The sequence below is a fragment of the Punica granatum genome, chromosome 8, assembly GCF_007655135.1.
Source record: "Punica granatum isolate Tunisia-2019 chromosome 8, ASM765513v2, whole genome shotgun sequence".
NCBI classification, from domain to species: domain Eukaryota; kingdom Viridiplantae; phylum Streptophyta; class Magnoliopsida; order Myrtales; family Lythraceae; genus Punica; species Punica granatum.
This window is the reverse complement of record NC_045134.1, coordinates 1291637-1310290: the sequence shown is the minus strand read 5'-3', so window position 1 is coordinate 1310290 and position 18654 is coordinate 1291637. Positions and strand designations below refer to the sequence as shown.

At 35.8% G+C, this 18654-nt stretch overlaps 1 protein-coding gene across 3 annotated transcripts; it reads left to right on the top strand.

Moving 5' to 3' along the window:
* Positions 1-1668: 1668 nt before the first annotated feature.
* Positions 1669-6993, top strand: LOC116186994 (kinesin-like protein KIN-14C). Of its 3 annotated transcripts, none has more exons than XM_031515562.1 (12): positions 1669-1905; positions 2958-3200; positions 3291-3344; positions 3461-3809; positions 3925-4031; positions 4124-4233; positions 4311-4472; positions 5309-5520; positions 5613-5694; positions 5827-5931; positions 6032-6136; positions 6625-6993. In XM_031515562.1, the coding sequence occupies exons 4-12, from the start codon at positions 3748-3750 to the stop codon at positions 6781-6783; spliced, it is 1104 nt and encodes a 367-aa protein (XP_031371422.1). In that variant the 5' UTR covers positions 1669-1905; positions 2958-3200; positions 3291-3344; positions 3461-3747; the 3' UTR covers positions 6784-6993. The 3 variants fall into 3 exon arrangements, with proteins under 3 accessions (XP_031371422.1, XP_031371425.1, XP_031371423.1); XM_031515565.1 differs by having other exon boundaries at positions 1672-1905; positions 3893-4031; XM_031515563.1 differs by having other exon boundaries at positions 1672-1905; positions 2958-3344; positions 3893-4031.
* The last annotated feature ends 11661 nt before the right edge of the window (positions 6994-18654 follow it).

The following is an 18654-nucleotide window of genomic DNA, read 5'->3' as shown; positions in this document are numbered from 1 at the left end:
GAGCTTTACGATTCAAAGATAATATATAAATAGAATCCAATAACTTAAAGATTAGGAAATAAATTATTTGTTCATTGAACCTTTGGTTAAGAAAACACGTGATCCGTATTAGGTGTTATTCTCCGAGAAGGCAAAAAGTCGTTCCCACATATTTTCAGTTACGAAAACATGTGATCCTTCTACTTCTAAGAAGAAACAACAATTCAAGGAACGACGAGGCAAAACGATTAAAATCTATTTATAGACTCTGTGATACAGAGCCGATGGATTATACTATTGAAATGGCTAAAAGAAAAAACGATTAAAATCTATTTATTCATTGAACCAAATCACGTTATTTGGACCTTTTTCTTTACCTTTTGATATCTCTTTTGCGATATATTTTATTTCGATGTATGCCATTTATTATCTATCTTGCTATCTCCCTTTTCCATTTTTTTTTTCAAATCTGACCCTAAATAAGATATTAGGCAGTCTAGTCGACTCGTTATGCCAATTAATCCCATCATTATAGTAAGACCACTTATTTCCAAAAAAATATTTTTCCTACAATTTGTCAAAATTTTTTTGGTGAAAAGTAAAGGAAGAGATTTCGTATTAGAAGTACAACATATGCACAAATTTTTTTTTTCCCAAAAGTTAGGTTGCGAACATGGAACATTTTCCCTCTCCCAGGTGTCTTTATTTTGTTTTAATTTCTTTCTTTTGTCCAATGTTTTTAAATGTGTAACCCGGTTAACCAATTTGGTCAAATAATCCGATCATTTTGATAAGAAGAAGACTTATGGAAGCAAATATATGAGTAATACACATACTTTTTTAATTACAAGCAATACTTTTTTCCTTCAATCCATATGAAAAGAACCATAAGCATTCAAAATCTATTGTTTTCAGATATATAATATATATAAATAAGGGGTATAAGAAATAATACTTTATTAATATTACATCTATCTAATAATTGAAGGAAATTTTGTTTCCATGGCGAAGCCCGGGTATGTCCCTAGTTAACTTATAAAATTAGTAAAACAAGCATGTTTGTTTTTCCAGTTAAAATCACAAAAATTTTAACTTTAACTTTAACTCAACACTCTATACAATAAAAATACACATTTTTCAAGTAAAAAAATTTTAACTTTAACTTTAACTTTAATTCAACACACTACACAATAAAAATACACATTTCCTAAGTCAAATTTATAATTCCATCTCATTTGTCATTTTCCACAATAAAAATCAAAGTTACTTTAACTCTGAAACCAAACGTACCATTATTCTACTCTTATTATATATATATGTGCGCGCGTGTGTGGGGCAATATTTATCAGTTTAACTCAAACATCAATTTTGTTTACATTTGCTTAAAATGATTTGATGTCCAGTAGGGGTTAGGCATATGGGGCATGGTGGGTCAAACTTGATAAATGCTCGATGGCAGACATGAGCCAGATAGGTCAAACTCATGGTGGGACTAGCCTTGGGGCCATGTTTTGAGATACCTACCGGACTCGACCCATCGCCATTTCCATAGTCAAATGGAGAGAAATGGGCCCTGACAATCTCTAATTAGCAAAGTCTTTACATCATTGTAGTCTTTATTGCAATAGACCAAAACGTTGGGGTGGATATTCAATTTATTGAAAATATTGGGCCCTTTCATGAATTGTCCGTTTCTGGACAGAGAAGTTTCCCGCCACTCCAGTCCTCTGTTACTCCATCACTTCGAACGAGCCTCCCTCCGGCGACTCTCCCCCTCCGCATTCCGATCGACGCTGCTCCTCCTGCTTAGCATTCCAGCCAAGCCTTCGACGCTGCTCCTCCCTCTCTCACGCTCAGCTCCTCTTTCTGGCGACGAAAGCCGCTGGTCTCCACGCCAACCTCCAACGCCTCTCTCTTGCCTGCAAGGTTTGATCGTTACTGCCTTTGATGAAAGCATCGTTTGTTTTTCTTCTTCCTCCCTTTTTTGGGCTTCAATTCGGCGATTACCGGTTCCATTATTTTTTATGTCTTCTGGGGCAATACAGAGTGGTCATGCGGGTCAGAGAAGCGCTAGCGAGACATATGCCACGTGTTTGATGAAAGTCCTGAGTCATGTCTATTTGCTACTGTTGGTCCTTTATCTTTCTGTCATTTCAACTTGCAATTTAGAGTTCAAGCAGCGGTCAATAAAAATATATACGTATATATACATATGGGGTAAAATATATGTATTCATGATCCTTATTTTGCTAACAAGCTGACCTTTTTCCTTATCTTCCCTCTTTTTTTTTCTTTTTTCCCTTTTTTGCCATTATTTTCCTTCATGCTGGATAATGAAATCAAAGATAGATACTTAGTTTGGGTGACTGTTTGGCAAGTGATACCCAACTTCATCATACTTGTACAGGATTGAATGGATTTCAAATTCCTCACTCCCTTCTTCTTTAACCCATATATGAAATTCCATGCGTTATGACCTGAATGTGTAGTTTGTATTTAAGAGGCATGATAAGGCATCATAAGGAGTATTTATCGTACTGTGCTCCATTTACTGGTCTATGCTTCTCTTCAGTTCTTTAGTGCTACTGGACTCTCATCTTAGTATGAGGTGCAGCATGTCTTGAGTTCAAAATAGCGACGAAAAAATTCATCTGCTGTTTCTTGATTTAGTATCTTAGTCTACAAATTAGGTTTGAATCTCGTAAGAAAAGCGACATCATATGGTTTGAAGTGATACTGAGTGAGCGGAAACACTGGATGTAAATTCCTCAGATGTGAAATCTAGAGGCATTGTCCCTCTCGTGCAAGGCACTTTCTAAAATGCTATTCTCGATTGTAGAATACCGATGAACCCAAAGCTCTTTCTGGTGAAATTGAAATCAGGCTTCTTGATAAGATTGCCCATGTCTTGAATGCCCTGCAACCTGCCAATTTTCACTACTGTTCTTACTTCTTAACCCACTCGGGCTTTATTGCAGATGACAAGCACGAAGAAGAAGACGACGACAAGGAAGAAGAGGTCGAAAGTTTGGAAATACTTTCGCATTATTCTTTCCGGTGAAAAAAAGATTGTAAAGGCTCAATGCACAATTTGTTCGCGATAATTCAATGCTAATCAAGGGACTTCGGATCTCAGTCGTCACTTGAGAAGAGCGCATCAGATCTTGCTTGAGAAGGTGACACCAAGAAAGGAGAAAGTAGTATCAAGTGCACAAGAAAAGGTTAGAGAAAAAATAAAACTTAACTTGTGCAATCATCATATGTTGCTTCTGATGTGTCTTCGACTATTTTCATTTCAATGTGATTTACAGGACTCGCTTTCTGAAATGATGAGAAAACTTCAGATAGGCTCATCAAGTGCCAAGGTGAGTCAACCTAGTCTGCAAGAACAATTATTCAACATCTTTCATGTTTCGTTTCTTCCTCTTTCCTTTTCCTTTTTCTTTTCTTTCCTAAAAGAGCAAATCAATGTCATTCTTAGGCTTGTGACGAGTCTTTGACCGATGAATTGAGAGAACCGAGAAAAGCAGATTGAGGAAGAGCTCAAATCACTAAGGACCGAATGTGAAGAACTGCGAAAAATCAGCAATGAACAAGAAAAAGTGATCTTTGAAAAAGAAATTGTAATCACCGGGCTACAGAATTGGATTGCGGATGAAGAATCCAAGGCCACTGAGACGGAGGAGTTGTGAAAAATCATCAATGAACGAGAAAAGGGAATCTTGGAAAAAGAAGGCATAATCAGCGAGCTACAGAGTCTCATGGCAGATGAAGAATCCAAGGCCATTGAGCGGGAGGAGTTGCGAAAGAAGTTGCTCAACAAAATCTTGGTATTTCTTGTTCCAAGTCCTTTTCTTGAACAGTTTTTTTCTCTCTCCATTGCTCTTATATATTCGTGAAATAATGTGTACAGGACTTGAAAGGAAATGTCTGAGTTTTCTGCAGGGTTCGGCCTCTTATTTCCAATGAGAGCAGTGCAGAAGGGCAACAACATATATCATACCTGACATCCATAGATGCGCTTGGCAGGGGGATTGACATTATGCATAATGGTATCTATGCCCTCTACCTAGTGGTTGTGGATCCAAATTCTATTCCATTAATTATCTTGGTTTAATGTGTTTTTTTTCCTTCTTATATATAGGGCAAAAAGTTTCTTTCATATTCGATAAGGTCTTTAAGACTGAGGCATCACAAGCGGAAGTTTTTTTGGAAATTTCAGAGCTTGTCCAAAGTGCTCTTGATGGCCATAAGGTGGATCTTTGATCCTTTATTATATACTACTTTGTGAAAAAAAAATAATACTAATGCAGATTGATCTTTAATCCCAGGTTTGTATGTTTGCTTATGGGCAAACTGGTTCAGGCAAAACTTATACTATGATAGGTAAACCAGGATCTCCGGAAGAGAAGGGTCTGATACCTCGTTGTATCGATCAAATTTTTCAGATGAAGCACTCTCTGCTCTCACTGGGTTGGAAGTACAATCTTAAGGTGCAAATTCTTCTTCTTGCGTTAGTAGAAGAAATGAATAACTAGACTGTTTTCTATTCAATTATAATTGGTATTCCTCCATAACCTAAGCTACCCCCTCAAAATCTGTCTTTATTTCTTTCATTCGAGCAGCTCAAGCAAAACTGCTACAAGAAACCAATAATAAACTGAGGAAAGCAAACTAAAGTGGCGCTGGAATTGATGCGCTGAACAAGAAATACTAAGGGTCTTTTTGGCTAGATATTCTCAAGCCTGTTTAACCAATCAACCCAATAACTCGAATATGCATATAGTATATGTGTGTGTGTGAGAGAGAAAGAGTGAAAAATGTCGGATCTGACAATCTCTTCCACTTTCGTCCTCGAAATTTGTTTGCTTTATATTTGGAAAGTTTAATTGCATTTCGGGTGTTTGTTGTTTGGATGGAAGACGTTGGTTATGTTGAACTTTCAACCGACTTCATTAGTTATTGTTAGAGCTTGCTTTTCTAGTAATTGGGTGAAATATTTTATTTTCTTTTGTTCTGCCTTTTTCTTAATCATGTCCATTCTATGGAAAATTGAAAAGTATTAGATAGTTAGGCCACTAAATTGTAGGATTTGAGTGTTCGACCTTTGTTCTTAATCGATACCTGAAGGTTCCCATGGAGCTGAATTTTGTTGAGTTGTTGATTCCCTAATTTCACTGCTAGAATTTGGATATGTTTAAGAAATGATTGAGAAACGGAATTAGGAGAATACCTAAATGGCAGAGATCAAGCTTGAAATGAATTATAATTTTCCTATGTTATAAACTTGTGGTTGAACTTTGAATAACGGTTGCAAACTCAATAACAGGTCTCAATGTTGGAAATCTATAAAGAAGACATCTTTGACTTGTTGGTGCCAAAGAGATCATACAGCACCGATGTGCAGATGGCTTCTCCTTCAAAACGATATGGGATCAAGCATGACCAATATGGAAATATTGAAGTCTCGGGTTTGACAATCGTTGATGTTTGCATCGAGAATGAAGTATCAAATCTTTTAAGATTGGCTGCTATGAGGAGGTAACTGTTAAGACTAGTCCTTTGCATGGAAACCAATTTCAATAGACTCAGCATAATTTGGAACTTCACTTATACTTGTACCAATTTTCCAGATCCACTGGAAAAACTAAGATGAATCAACAATCTTCAAGAAGTCATTTTGTTTTCACCTTGCGAGTCTCTGGAGTTAATGAGGTAAGCAACACTTCTTACTTGGTCAACTTCTCAAAGCTCGGACCGAAATTTCGAACTTTTCTAAAAAAGAAAAATCTAATTAGTCAACTTTTTATTATCTTTCAGCAAATCTAATGCGTTTTTGTTTGACAGAGAACTCAACAAAATGTCGAAGGTGTTCTCAACCTCATTGACCTCGCGAGTAGCGCGCGTTTCTCTAAAAGCGAGGTCACCGAAGTACAATTGAAGGAAACCCAAGTACGTTTTCTTGTCATCCTTGCTCTCACGAGTAATCTTTTGAGTTATTATTGTTTTGTAACGTTCTAAGGCTGATTATTTCCTTGTTGAATAAAATTAGGCAATCAACAAGAGTTTATTTCACTTGAGGAAGGCCATATCTTCTTTGGCAAACAAAGAGGGGCATGTGCCTTTCCGGGACTCGAAACTCACATATATACTTCAGGTTAGTTAAATGTCTTGGTACTACAGTGATTTATATAAGATCTAAATGCCCATCTTCGGCAGGAATCACTGTTTAATGTGCAGCCATAGAAGCTAGAACTTTGTGATATTTCCAGATGCGTAAAAGAATTCGATCTTCTTTGGAAATTTTGTCGTTTTAGGAAGGTTTTTTATTCATGATGTGGATTCTAATGTAGTAGGGTATCATATCAACTGGAATTAGGTCAAATATCCTAAGCTGCTTCTAGGGGCTTAAGGTTTGTGCATGCAGCAGATTTTGTAGTACTCAAACACAATTCATAATGATTTTGGTCAAGGAAATTAGGAATTTGCTTGCCACCGCTCTTTGAATCTACTCATGGATACTGTTGGTTAGAAAGTTCAATATTTGTTTAGGAGTTTCGGTATTCTTATAGATTATAATGTCGTGGTAGACTAAGGAAGATTTTATCGAGTTCAAATTCTCATTTGAATTTACCTTTTAAACAGCCTTGTCTCTGTGGTGACTCGAAGGCCTTGATGTTTGTTAACATCTCGTCAGACCCCACCTCTTCAGGAGAGTCACTCTGCTCCTTACGATTTGCTGAGAATGTGAACACATGTGAGCTTAGGGGTCGACGCCTTTACGGGAATTGGCATGGAGTGTAGTTGCTAGTAGTTACATTGTTTACCTGAGTATATTATAGGGCCAAAAACTTTCTAATCTAACGTCATTTTGTAATCTTAATGGGCCTAATCACCATCTTCTAAATTCCTCCTGCTCTTGTAAGGGAAGAGGAGACGTAGAGAGGCACACTAACATTTTGTTATCCTTATTCATCAAAGTTTATTTCAATCAGAAAACAAGAATTGCTAGTCTGATAGTTTCCAAATCGGTGTGACTGATTATGCCTGCCAGTGTTATACATGCCTTCCCTGATCTTATTGCATCTGCAATTCTCCATCACCCTTCTTAAGCAAGATAGTTCTCTAGCTTATCCTTGTAAAGTTCTAAAATTGGATCTTTAGCACAACCAACGAGTACTTCCTCTCAAGGATCTACGTTGTCCGAGGTGCAACGATAATGTTCGTGCTGTTCATGTTTCGTTACTTTACATGTACAACAAGTTTAACAATATGTACAACAATTTTAAGATTGTTACCTTGGGAATTTGAAATGTCTAATCTTATATCCGTAGTGTGAAAGGCATCAGAACACTGAATTGTTTGCAAGGAAAGAGCATAGTACAACTTGAATAAGTTGATGCAATGGGGGCACAAACCGGGCACTTTCCGCAGTCAGTCACATGTAAATCACAAAAATCAGTAGACTAATGAAAGGCCTTCGGTCTATAGTCCCGAAAATCTTGTCTCAAACTTAAATGGGACGACCTCTGCTGAACCAGAAAAGAATCGACCCATGTTATCTTATATAAAGTATTAGAAGGCACTTTGGCAAAGAAGAACTCCGAATCACGCAAATATAAATTTTGTTTATATATATATGAATGATAATTTGTCAATCATTAAAAAAAATAAGAGTCCTCTAACACGGTTGTCCTCAAATTTGTAGTGAGCCAACAAGTGGGTACCCAAAAAAATTTGCCCCCAATTTAATTCCTGGTTTATCAAAAACCATGACAACCACCTTTTTTTCGCCAACAATTGGGTCCTAAAATAACATTTTTGTCATGATTTTTGAAAATTCAAGGAGTGACAAATTTTTTTGGGTATTGAAGTGCTGGCAATGGAAATATTTGGGGACCACAGTATTAGTGGTCTCAAAAGATAAAAAAAAATGTCAAACACGCTAATTCTATAAACTTGCAAGAATCTAAAAAAATAAAATTTTACAATTTTGAATGGCACTATTTCAAAATATTGTCTAAAACGTATATTCAAATGATATACTTTTAATATATCTTTGAATTATATTGATAATCAAATAAATACATAAAATTAACACAAAATAGTATTCTACAAAATTAGGGTCATATAAAAAATAAAAAATAAAATAAAAAACAATATTTACTATTACTTCCAAAAAAGAAATTCACAAGATCAAATTTATATACTTAATGAATTTGCATAATGTTGACAATAAAATATATAATCATTACAGTTTAAGTACAATTGTCACTAACTATTTAAGATTAAACTAATATACTAATTATCCAAAAAAAATTGTTATTGTTGAAAATTCTTAAAAATGTCAATAGTTACAATTTAAAAACAAACCTATGCAACCAACGGGTCAAAACAATAGTTATATGTATGTCTTTCTTCCCTCAACTTCTAGAAACAAATCCTTAAATTTGTAATGTAATATTGGGTCCTTACTTATTTACTATTTTCTAGTGGATTAGTTTAAAGATGTAATTAGATCTACTTTGCGTTTTAATTTCTGGTTCTCTTACTCATTGAGTTATAAATTCTTCACTAAACCAGACAAGTAGAACTCATGGAACACATTCAGCAAAGCTCGCATTGAATCCAAATCACCTCTCATAAAGATCAACATATCATCAGCAAAACCCAGATGCGTGAGCTTGATCTTTGGACACAAAGGATGGTGTACCAGCCTTCCATTGCTGACAGCTTCATGTAACAACTGAGATAATACTACAATAGCAATGACAAAAAGACCGGGGGAAAGGGGATCTTCTTGTGTAACTCCCTTCTGACCATTGAAATACCCCTCAAGCTGCCATTTACACAAATTCAAAATCGAGCCCCAGCAATGCAAGCTTCCACCCAGGCAATAAATTGCTGAGGAACTTCAATGACCTTCAAAACATTTAAAATAAATTTCCAATCCAACGAGTCAAAAGCTTTCATTATATCAGCTTTTATAGCACATCTAGGACTTCCACCCCTTTTATTATAGTCCTTAACTAATTCATGAGCAAGCTGAATGTCATCTCCAATGTCTCGCCCCTTTCAATAAAGCACATTGAACAGGAGAAATAAATTCTGGCCGGCAGAAAAGTCTTCAATCTATCAGCAAGAATTTTTGTAATACACTTGTATATAACATTGCAGCAGGAGATAGGACGATAATCTGTCATTTTAGTAGGATTGGAAACCTTTGGAATCAATGAAACACAAGTGCTATTGACTCGACTCATCAATTTTGAGCTATTGAAAAAACTGAGTATATCTTGAGTGAAATCAGTACCTACAATGTCCCGAGCAGTTTTATAGAAATGCACTTTGTAACCATCCGTGCCTGGGGCTTTGTTACTATCCATAGCCCATAGGGCACTCTTGATCTCTTCAGCTGTGATGGTTGCAAGGAGGCAGCTCTGATATTCAGAAGAGAGTTTGTACTTAAGGAGATGCTTCAATCTCTGAATATTTCCTCCTTGCACTAATGGATCTGCTTGCCCTTTAAGGAAAGAAAAAAATCTTATGGCTTCATTTGCTAAATCAGAGGGATCATCCAACCTTTGACCATCTTCAGATACCAAAGCCTTAATAGTGTTTCTGGCCCTCCTCACCTTTGACAGTTCTATGAAAGAATGTTGTATTCTGATCACCCAACGAGAGCCAATTCACCCTAGCTTTTTGTTTAAAAAAGGACTCCTCAGCAGCCCTAAGATGAATATATTCTTTGCATCTGATCTGTTCCTCAGCTGCAAGACCAGCAACTCCACTCCTTCCCATGATGGCCTGAACCTCTTTTTAACTTCTGTCGAGCCTGCTTAACTCTGCTGCTAATATCAGAGTAATGGAGTTTATTGAATTCCTTGAGAACTCCCCTTCAAACTCTTCAATTTGCTACATAATCGAAACAAAGGAGTGCCATCAATTTTGTTAGCCCAAAAAACAGCAACCTTCAATTCTCCTTGTAATATTTATGTTCAGACCAAAAATTGTAGTCTTTAAAAGCCTTCCTCCTCTGTGGAACATTATCAGCTATGTCCACAAGGCTTGGGCAATGATCAGAGATTAATGGACTCATAAACTCAACTTTTGACCCAGGAAAGATAGAGGACCAACTATTATTGACAAGCACTCTATCCAACTTTCGAGCCAAGTAATCCTCTGTTCTCTTATTTGACCAGGTATAGAAACTACCTATCCAAGAATGATCATATAAATCGGTATAGGCCAGAACATCATTAAAATCAGACACTTCTATCAGAAGATTGCAGTCAAGCTTACTTGATTCACTAGCATCCTCTTGTCACATGAAAATCACCGGCCACAAACCATGGCTTCTGCCCAGCCAGGTTTTTTAAATTCCTCAAAGATTCCCACAGCTCCTGCCTATCATTTGGAATTGTCACAGCATATAAAAAAGTTGCATAGAACTCCATCTTATCATGCTTGATCAGACAGTGAATATACTGACCAAGCTTTTCCAAAACAGATATTATTATAGAGTCATCATGCATAAGCCAGATTCCACCCAAATGTGAATAAGAGTAGTTATGATGTGAATACCACCTATTAAATTTTGATATTTGAAGGGGAGAAAAAAAAAACAATTTAAGCATGTTACATGTATCCATCAAAAGTTATCCCCGTTCACCTAAGAAAAAAGTCCGGTAAGGTAGATATTATAATATAAAAATCTTATGTATTGGCTTGATTTAATTTTACTGAGTAAATACAAAATACGACACCATGATATTTATTTCCTATGTTCTAATACTGGATAGATCAGATCATTCTTGTTAGCAGTAGGCAACTTACTGTTGAGAAGTAAAAGTATGATATGAACTATAGACCAAGAATCAGAGCTTTCCGAACAACTCAGCGCTCGAGGACCAGAATGGAATCAATTGAAAGTATTGAGACCGAAATGCAGTTGGGCCACAAATCTGAGGACATGCCCTTCTCGCCGCTACCTTAGCTTGTCGGAATTGGATTTGATGTTTCAACCCATGTTCGGAAGATGGGCCTCCGGCCCATTTCTTCCTTAATGTTGATCATTATTATTTACTAGAACGCTCAACCGCGCTACTGGCGAGAAATTAAAAAAAACAAAAGAAGTAACATTGGAGTATTAAAGTGCTGCATATGTTAAAGCTTAGAAATAATGTTTGCATGGAACCTTATTTAAGTAAGAAATGTAAATAGTAGTTACACAATTGCACTTTAATTGTGATTTGTGTTCAGTGAAAGACGGTCCTGTGAAATGTACCGTGGACAAGAAATTAGCATGTTTTATGTTCAGTTCTCATGCATGGGTGAATCTCTTATGCCCTTTTATCCCACTTCCTTGATTCCTCAATTTATGCTATAACTTGAATGGCTCCACCCTTACATACTTGCATTTGACTCGTGAAAGTATGACGTGTAAAGACACAAATAGAGGGAAAGCAAGTCACTATATTTCCATAACTTTACATGTTACTCTTGCTTTCGATCATTTCAGAGACTTTGCTTATGACAAAGTGAGCCTTGTGCCCGCCGATCACCTCTGCCTGCGTCTTCCTGTCCTTCCAGAGCTGTCAGATAAACAGAGTTAGTTTTCCTGAAGGAGAAACTCTGACATCTTCAGACATCAGATTTCACATATGAACAGTGCATGATTGGTACATGTATCGTTGGCATCTTCTGCCCATGTTCCCAAACCCACGTACTTCATGCCAAATTTCAACCGCCAGTCATTGATCCGAGAACATTAAGTAGCTTAAATGAAGTAAAAGTCATGCAATGATGAGCTCGAAGCCGTATAAATCATTCATTTCATATGAAGCTGGTTCTGCTTTCAAGTTCAGTGTAATGTAATGTGATTATGTAAAGACAATCCATGCTAGTTCCCACCCCAGCCCAAACTCATAGTGAAGTCGTGAAATCATCTTCTCGGTCATAGCCAAACGAGCTCAAGTTCTCTAAAGATACATTGCTCGTATAGATTAAAGGATGGGTGGAGATATGTAGACTTACAGTGACTCCGGCTCGAGTTACGAGCTTTTGTGAAACTTTGTTAACATCGACACAATAAAACCGCAACCTGCATCAGAATTTCTACTCAGTATATAAAGTAATTTAGAGAGCTTTACAATTCAAGGATAAGATATAAATAGAATTCAAGAACTGTCATAGATACTACAACGTCAATTTCTAACTTAAAGATTAGGAAATGAATTATTTTAGTTGAGAATTGGTTTATGCCCTAGAGGCAATCTGTCATCAGTTCTGTAATATGACATGTATTTCATTATAATACGGGACATTTCTGTTATTGCGTGAATTGTGCTAAATATTAATTTTACTCAATAACGTCCTTAGAATAGTAGGTTCAATAGGTATCAAGTCTGACTTGATTATGAGATCATGTGATTATTAAACACTATTCCTAAATGTCGATAGTCAAAGTATTATCGTTAGTTAGGACGATGATAATGCGGATAGACTAGTGTGGTGTTGATTGATGACCAAGTATCATAGGTCATGAATGTGGAGACATCGAGTCACACCACGGGTATACATTAGGAGTAAAGTGTACTGGATTAATCGCCATGAGACTGTTACATGGATTGTTACGTGATTGTCATTAGCATATCTCATAGTGACTATAGTGCAGTGGTCCTTTGACTTGGGGTCAGCATGGATTCCTACATGTAATGTCGTATACTTTGATACCGTCAAAGGTCACTATAACATGTTGGTTATATAGACAGTTATTGAGTATGCTATAAAGCGTGGAGAGGAATGTGAGTGACCAAGATAGGATTTGTCCATCCTATGTAATGGGAGTGATATCTCACAGTTGCTTGGTGGGTAGAGTTTGAAAGTGTACGCATACCCAAATGAGCCGATATAGAGATATTGAGCTCATTTGTTATAATAGATTTACCCGGTAAAACAAGAAAGAGCGATTGAGCCATGCAAGGATGACAGTGACAATGCCTTGGGCTCAACAGAGATATAGATGACAAATGGATTATACTACACGGCAACATAGATCACAAGGTTCGTCAATAAATTGATTTTCCGAATACTTGATTGGCAGTGATGCATTGCTAGATATTGCTCACTGTTTGTAATATTGAAATAGAAATTTCAATATTACTATCAACATAATCGAGAACCTACAGAGTCATACACTATAACTAAATCGACGGGATATTTTTGAAACAATAAAATCGTCTAATCACTATTAGACGATTTAAGATGCGACCGATTAATCGAATATTTAATGAGATAAAATTTGCCGATTAATTAGACTCAATTTATTAGATTTATTGGATCGATTTATACACGAAATATAGACACACTAAGTCCTGAATTGGAAGCCAAGTGGCACGTCCATGCTAGGCCAATATACATGGCCACTTGCATGGTCATTTTTATAGCCACCTAGCATGATTGCATGGCTTACATGTGGCCATCCACATGTCATGTGGAAACCCAAATTTGGCCAATCCCACACCGGTGGGACAAGCAAAAGTCTCCTTCCCAAAGCTTATATATATGTAGATATATATTGGCTGCGTGTAAAAAAAAATATACAAATGCATGTATATGTGTATGAGTGTGTGTACGTATGTGTAGGAAATTCGAGTTTAATAGTTCAACTTGGATAGGTCCATTAGTCTAATAATTTTAGATATTACACTGGTGTTTTTCTTGAGCATTGGCCCCTAACACCTATGATTTCAGAGATTTGTCAAGAAAGTCGGTGTGAATACTGATAGAAGCGTCACGTGTGGGGCGCTCAGTCAACGGTTTGAAATATTTAGATGCACTTTTAGATCCTATTCTTATTCTTTCAGTAGGTCTTGGGATCTAGTTTACTCCTATTACCGTGCTCGGTCAACGGTTTGAAATATTTAGGTACACTTTTATCTATACTCCTATTCTTTTTCTTTCAATAGGTCTTGGGATATAGTTTACTCCTATTCTTTCAGTAGGTCTTGGTCAGTAGGTCTTGGGATCTAGTTTCAGGGGTAGTGGGATCTAATTTACTCCTATTCTTTCAGTAGGTATTGGGATTTAGTTTCAGGGGTATAAAATTTTGAATTTCTCCTTCTTTAGACTCGTGAAACTAGCAATTTCTTCATTGAACCTTTGGTTAAGAAAACATGCGATTTATATTAGATGTCATTCTCCGAGAAGGCAAAAAGTCATTCCCACATACTTTCAGTTAGCAAAACACGTGATCATTCTAAGAAACATCAATTCAAGGAAAGACGAGGCAAAAGCGATTAAAATCTATTTATAGACTCTGTGATAAAGAGACTATGGATTATCCTACTGAAATGGCTAAAAGAAAAAGATTAGTCTAACCTTGAGTAGTAATCTGCAGCTAACTTCTCCAACTTCGGTTTCAGATATATGCATTTCCTGCACCAACTTGCCATCCTAGAGATCCATCCACATTCAACATTTCAGCCATTTTTTTTCGAACGAAATAGAGGAAAACAAAACACTTCCATTTCGAGGCAAACATGGTCTTTTGAGATCGGTGCATGGAATGAACATGAAATCTTTATACAAGCAATATTTCCTATAGTCGACAACAAAATCTGAAACATTCTACGGATCCCATCAATTGCAACCTCGTAGATGTTGTCAATAGCTTTAGACTCCATAGACATACATGTTAGTTTCTTGGTATTCCAGCGAGCAGACCAAATGGGGACCCAAAGCTTCCAATCTAGACAATGTTTTTTCAGGAATGGATCCAATTCTAAACAATTGAAACGGAATAACTGAAAATCTCAATAATCAAGAAATGGCCAATGAAAGTTTTTCAGGAATGTATCCAATTCTAAACAATTGAAACGGAATAACTGAAAATCTCAATAATCAAGAAATGGCCAATGAAAAGAGCCCAAATTCCTTCTACTTGAAGGAACTAATTGATAGCCACGACATTCATAACAAACAATAATGACTGATCCTCGAGCTACCACGCCTCTGCTATCACCCGATTGAAGCGGCTCTCGTCGATCGACTGGAGCTCAATCAACACAGGTGAGTCGTCGAGCTGTTTGACTGACGACCCATCTCGGCTCACTGTTGCTCGACGAAATCTTGGTATTGCTTGTCCCAATCCTTTTCTTGAACAGTTTTCTTCTCTCTCCATTGCTCTTATATATTCTTGAAATAATGTGTACAGGACTTGAAAGGAAATATCCGAGTTTTCTGCAAAGTTCGACCTCTTCTTTCCAATGAGAGCAATGTAGATGGTCAACAGCTTATATCCTACCCGACATCCATAGATGCGCTAGCACAATAAGAAATTTTGCATGTAGTGACAAATTCTATTTTTACGAAAGAAATTTTATTACAAGAAAAGTATATTGTGATAAGAATGTTAAATCACACTAAATAAAGTCACATAGTACATATACTTAATATGTATGTAGAAACATATATATTTATATGTATACACATATATTCAATATTGTGTGAGTGTCAAAAATCAAGTATTTCCATAATAACTAACAAATATATGTATACATACTTAATATGCATGTATATACATACTTAATATATATATATTGTGACGAGTCTTTAACCAAAGAATTAAGAGAATTGGGAGGAAAGCGGAGAGAGGAAGAGTTCAAATCTTTAAGGATTGGAAATAAAGAACAGCGAAAAATCATCAATGGACAAGAAAAGGTAATCCTTGAAAAAAAAGAGAGTTATCAGCGAGATACAGAGTCGCATTGCAGATGAAGAATCCAAGGCCATTGAGTAGGAGGAGTTGCTATCATACTCGACATCCATAGATGTGTTAGCACTACAAGAAATTTTGTATGTAGTGACAAATTCTATTGCTACGAAGGAAATTTTATCACAATAAATGTATATTGTAATAAGAATGTTAAATTACACTAAATAAAGTCTCATAATGCACACATACTTAATATGTATGTAGATACATATATATTTATATGTATACACATATCTTCAATATTGTGTGACCATAGAAAACCAAGTATTTTCATAATAATTAATATATATGTATATACATACTTAATATGCATGTATATACATACTTAATCTGTATACTGTAACGAGTCTTTGACCAATGAATTAAGAGAATTGAGACGAAAGCAGATTGAGGAAGAGCACAAATCTTTAAGGACCGAAAGTGAAAAACAACGAAAAATCATCAATGAACAATAAAAGATAATCTTTGAAAAAAAAGAGTAACCAGCGAGATACAGAGTCCCATTACAGGTGAAAAATCCAAGGCCATTGAGTATATACATATTTAATCTGTATATTGTGACGTGTCTTTGATCAATGAATTAAGAGAATTGAGAGGAAAGTGGATTGCGGAAGACCTCAAATCTTTAAGGACCGAAAGTGAAGAACAACGAAAAATCATCAATGTACAAGAAAATGTAATCTTTGAAAAAGAAAGAGTAATCAGCGAGATACAGAGTCGCATTGCAAATGAAGAATCCAAGGCAATTGAGTAGGAGGAGTTGCTATCCTACCCGACATCCATAGTTGCGCTAGCACTACAAATTTTTTTGCATGTAATGACAAATTCTATTGCTATGAAGGAAATTTTATCACAAGGAAAGTATATTGTGATAAGAATATTACATTACACTAAAATAAAGTCTCATAATGCACATATATAATATGTAAGTAGATACGTCTATGTTTAAATGTATACACATATCTTCAAAATTGTGTGAGCATCGAAAATCAAATATTTCCATAATAACTAACATATACGTATATACATACTTAATATGCATGTATATACACACTCTGTATATTGTGACGAGTCCGTGACCAATGAATTAAGAGAATTGAGAGGAAAGCGGATTGAGGAAGAGCTCAAATCTTTTAAGGACCGAAAGTGAAGAATAGCGAAAAATCATCAATGAACAAGAAAAAGCAATCTTTGAAAAAGAAAGAGCAATAAGCGAGATAAAGAGTCGCATTGCAGATGAAGAATCCAAGGCCATTGACTATGTACATACTTAATCTGTACATTGTGACGAGTTTTTGACAAATGAATTAAGAGAATTGAGATGAAAGCGGAACAAGGAAGAGCTTAAATATTTGAGGATCGAAAGTGAAGAACAACTAAACTTCATCAATGAAAAAGAAAAGGTAATCTTTGAAAAAGAAAGAGTAATCAGCGAGATACAGAGTCGCATTGCAGATGAAGAATCCGACGCCATAGAGTGGGAGGAGTTGCTATCCTACCCGACATCCATAAATGCACTAGCACCATAAGAAATTTTTTATGTAGTGACAAATTCTATTGCCACGAAAAAAATTTTATAACAAGAAAAATATATTGTGATAAGAATGTTAAATTACATTCAATAAAGTCTCATAATGCACATACTTAATATATATTTAGATACATATATATTCATATGTATACATTTAAATCTTCAATATTGTGTGAGCATCGAAAACCAAGTATTTCCATAATAACTAACATATATGTACATACGTACTTAATATGCATGTATATATATACTTAATCTGTATATTGTGACGAATCTTTGACCGATGAATTAAGAGAATTGAGTGGAAAGCGGATTAAGGAAGAGCTCAAATCTTTAAGGACCGAAAGTGAAGAACAACGAAAAATCATCAATGGACAAGAAAAGGTAATCTTTGAAAATGAAAGAGTGACCAGCGAGATACAGAGTTGCATTGCAGATGAAGAATCCAAGGCCATTGAGTATAAACATACTTAATATGTATATTGTGACGAGTCTTTGACCGATTAATTAAGAGAATTTAGAGGAAAGCGGATTGTGGAAGAGCTCAAATCTTTAAGGACCGAAAGTGAAGAAAAACGGAAAATTATCAATGCACGAGAAAAGGTAATCTTTGAAAAAGAAAGAGTAATCAGCGAGATACAGAGTTGCATTGTAGATGAAGAATCCAAGTCCATTGACTATATACATACTTAATCTGCATATTGTGACGTGTCTTTGACCAATGAATTAAGAGAATTGAGAGGAAAGTGGATTGAGGAAGAGCTCAAATCCTTAAGGACCGAAAGTGAAGAACAACAAAAAATCATCAATGAACAAGAAAAGGTAATCTTTGAAACAGAAAGAGTAATCAACGAGATACAAATTGGCATTGCATTTGAAGAATCCAAGGCCATTGAGTGGGAGGATTTGCTATCCTACCCGAGATCCATGGATACGCTAGCACCATAAGAAATTTTGCATGTAGTGCCAAATTCTATTGATACAAATGAAACTTTATCACAAGAAAAGTATATTGTGATAAGAATGTTAAATTACACTAAATAAAGTCTCATAATGCACATACTTAATATGTGTGTAGAAGCATATATATATTCACCTATCTTCAATATTTTGTAAGCGTCGAAAACCAAGTATTTCCATAATAACTAATATATATGTGTATACATACTTAATATGCATGTATATACATACTTAATATGTATATTGTGACGAGTCATTGACCAATGAATTATGAGAATTAAGAGGAAAGCGGATTGAGGAAGAGCAAAAATCTTTAAGGACCGAAAGTGAAGAACAACGAAAATCATTGATGAACAAGAAAAGGTAATCTTTGAAAAAGAAAGAGTAATCAACGTGATAAAGAGTC

What these genes read in the sequence shown, in the direction of transcription:
- LOC116186994 (XM_031515562.1), top strand. Translation starts at nt 3,748, where the DNA reads ATGAAGAATCCAAGGCCATTGAGCGGGAGGAGTTGCGAAAGAAGTTGC. An exon ending in AGATTGGCTGCTATGAGGAG is followed by an intron (nt 5,521 to 5,612) that starts GTAACTGTTAAG and finishes CCAATTTTCCAG; the next exon opens with ATCCACTGGAAAAACTAAGA. An exon ending in TACAATTGAAGGAAACCCAA is followed by an intron (nt 5,932 to 6,031) that starts GTACGTTTTCTT and finishes GAATAAAATTAG; the next exon opens with GCAATCAACAAGAGTTTATT.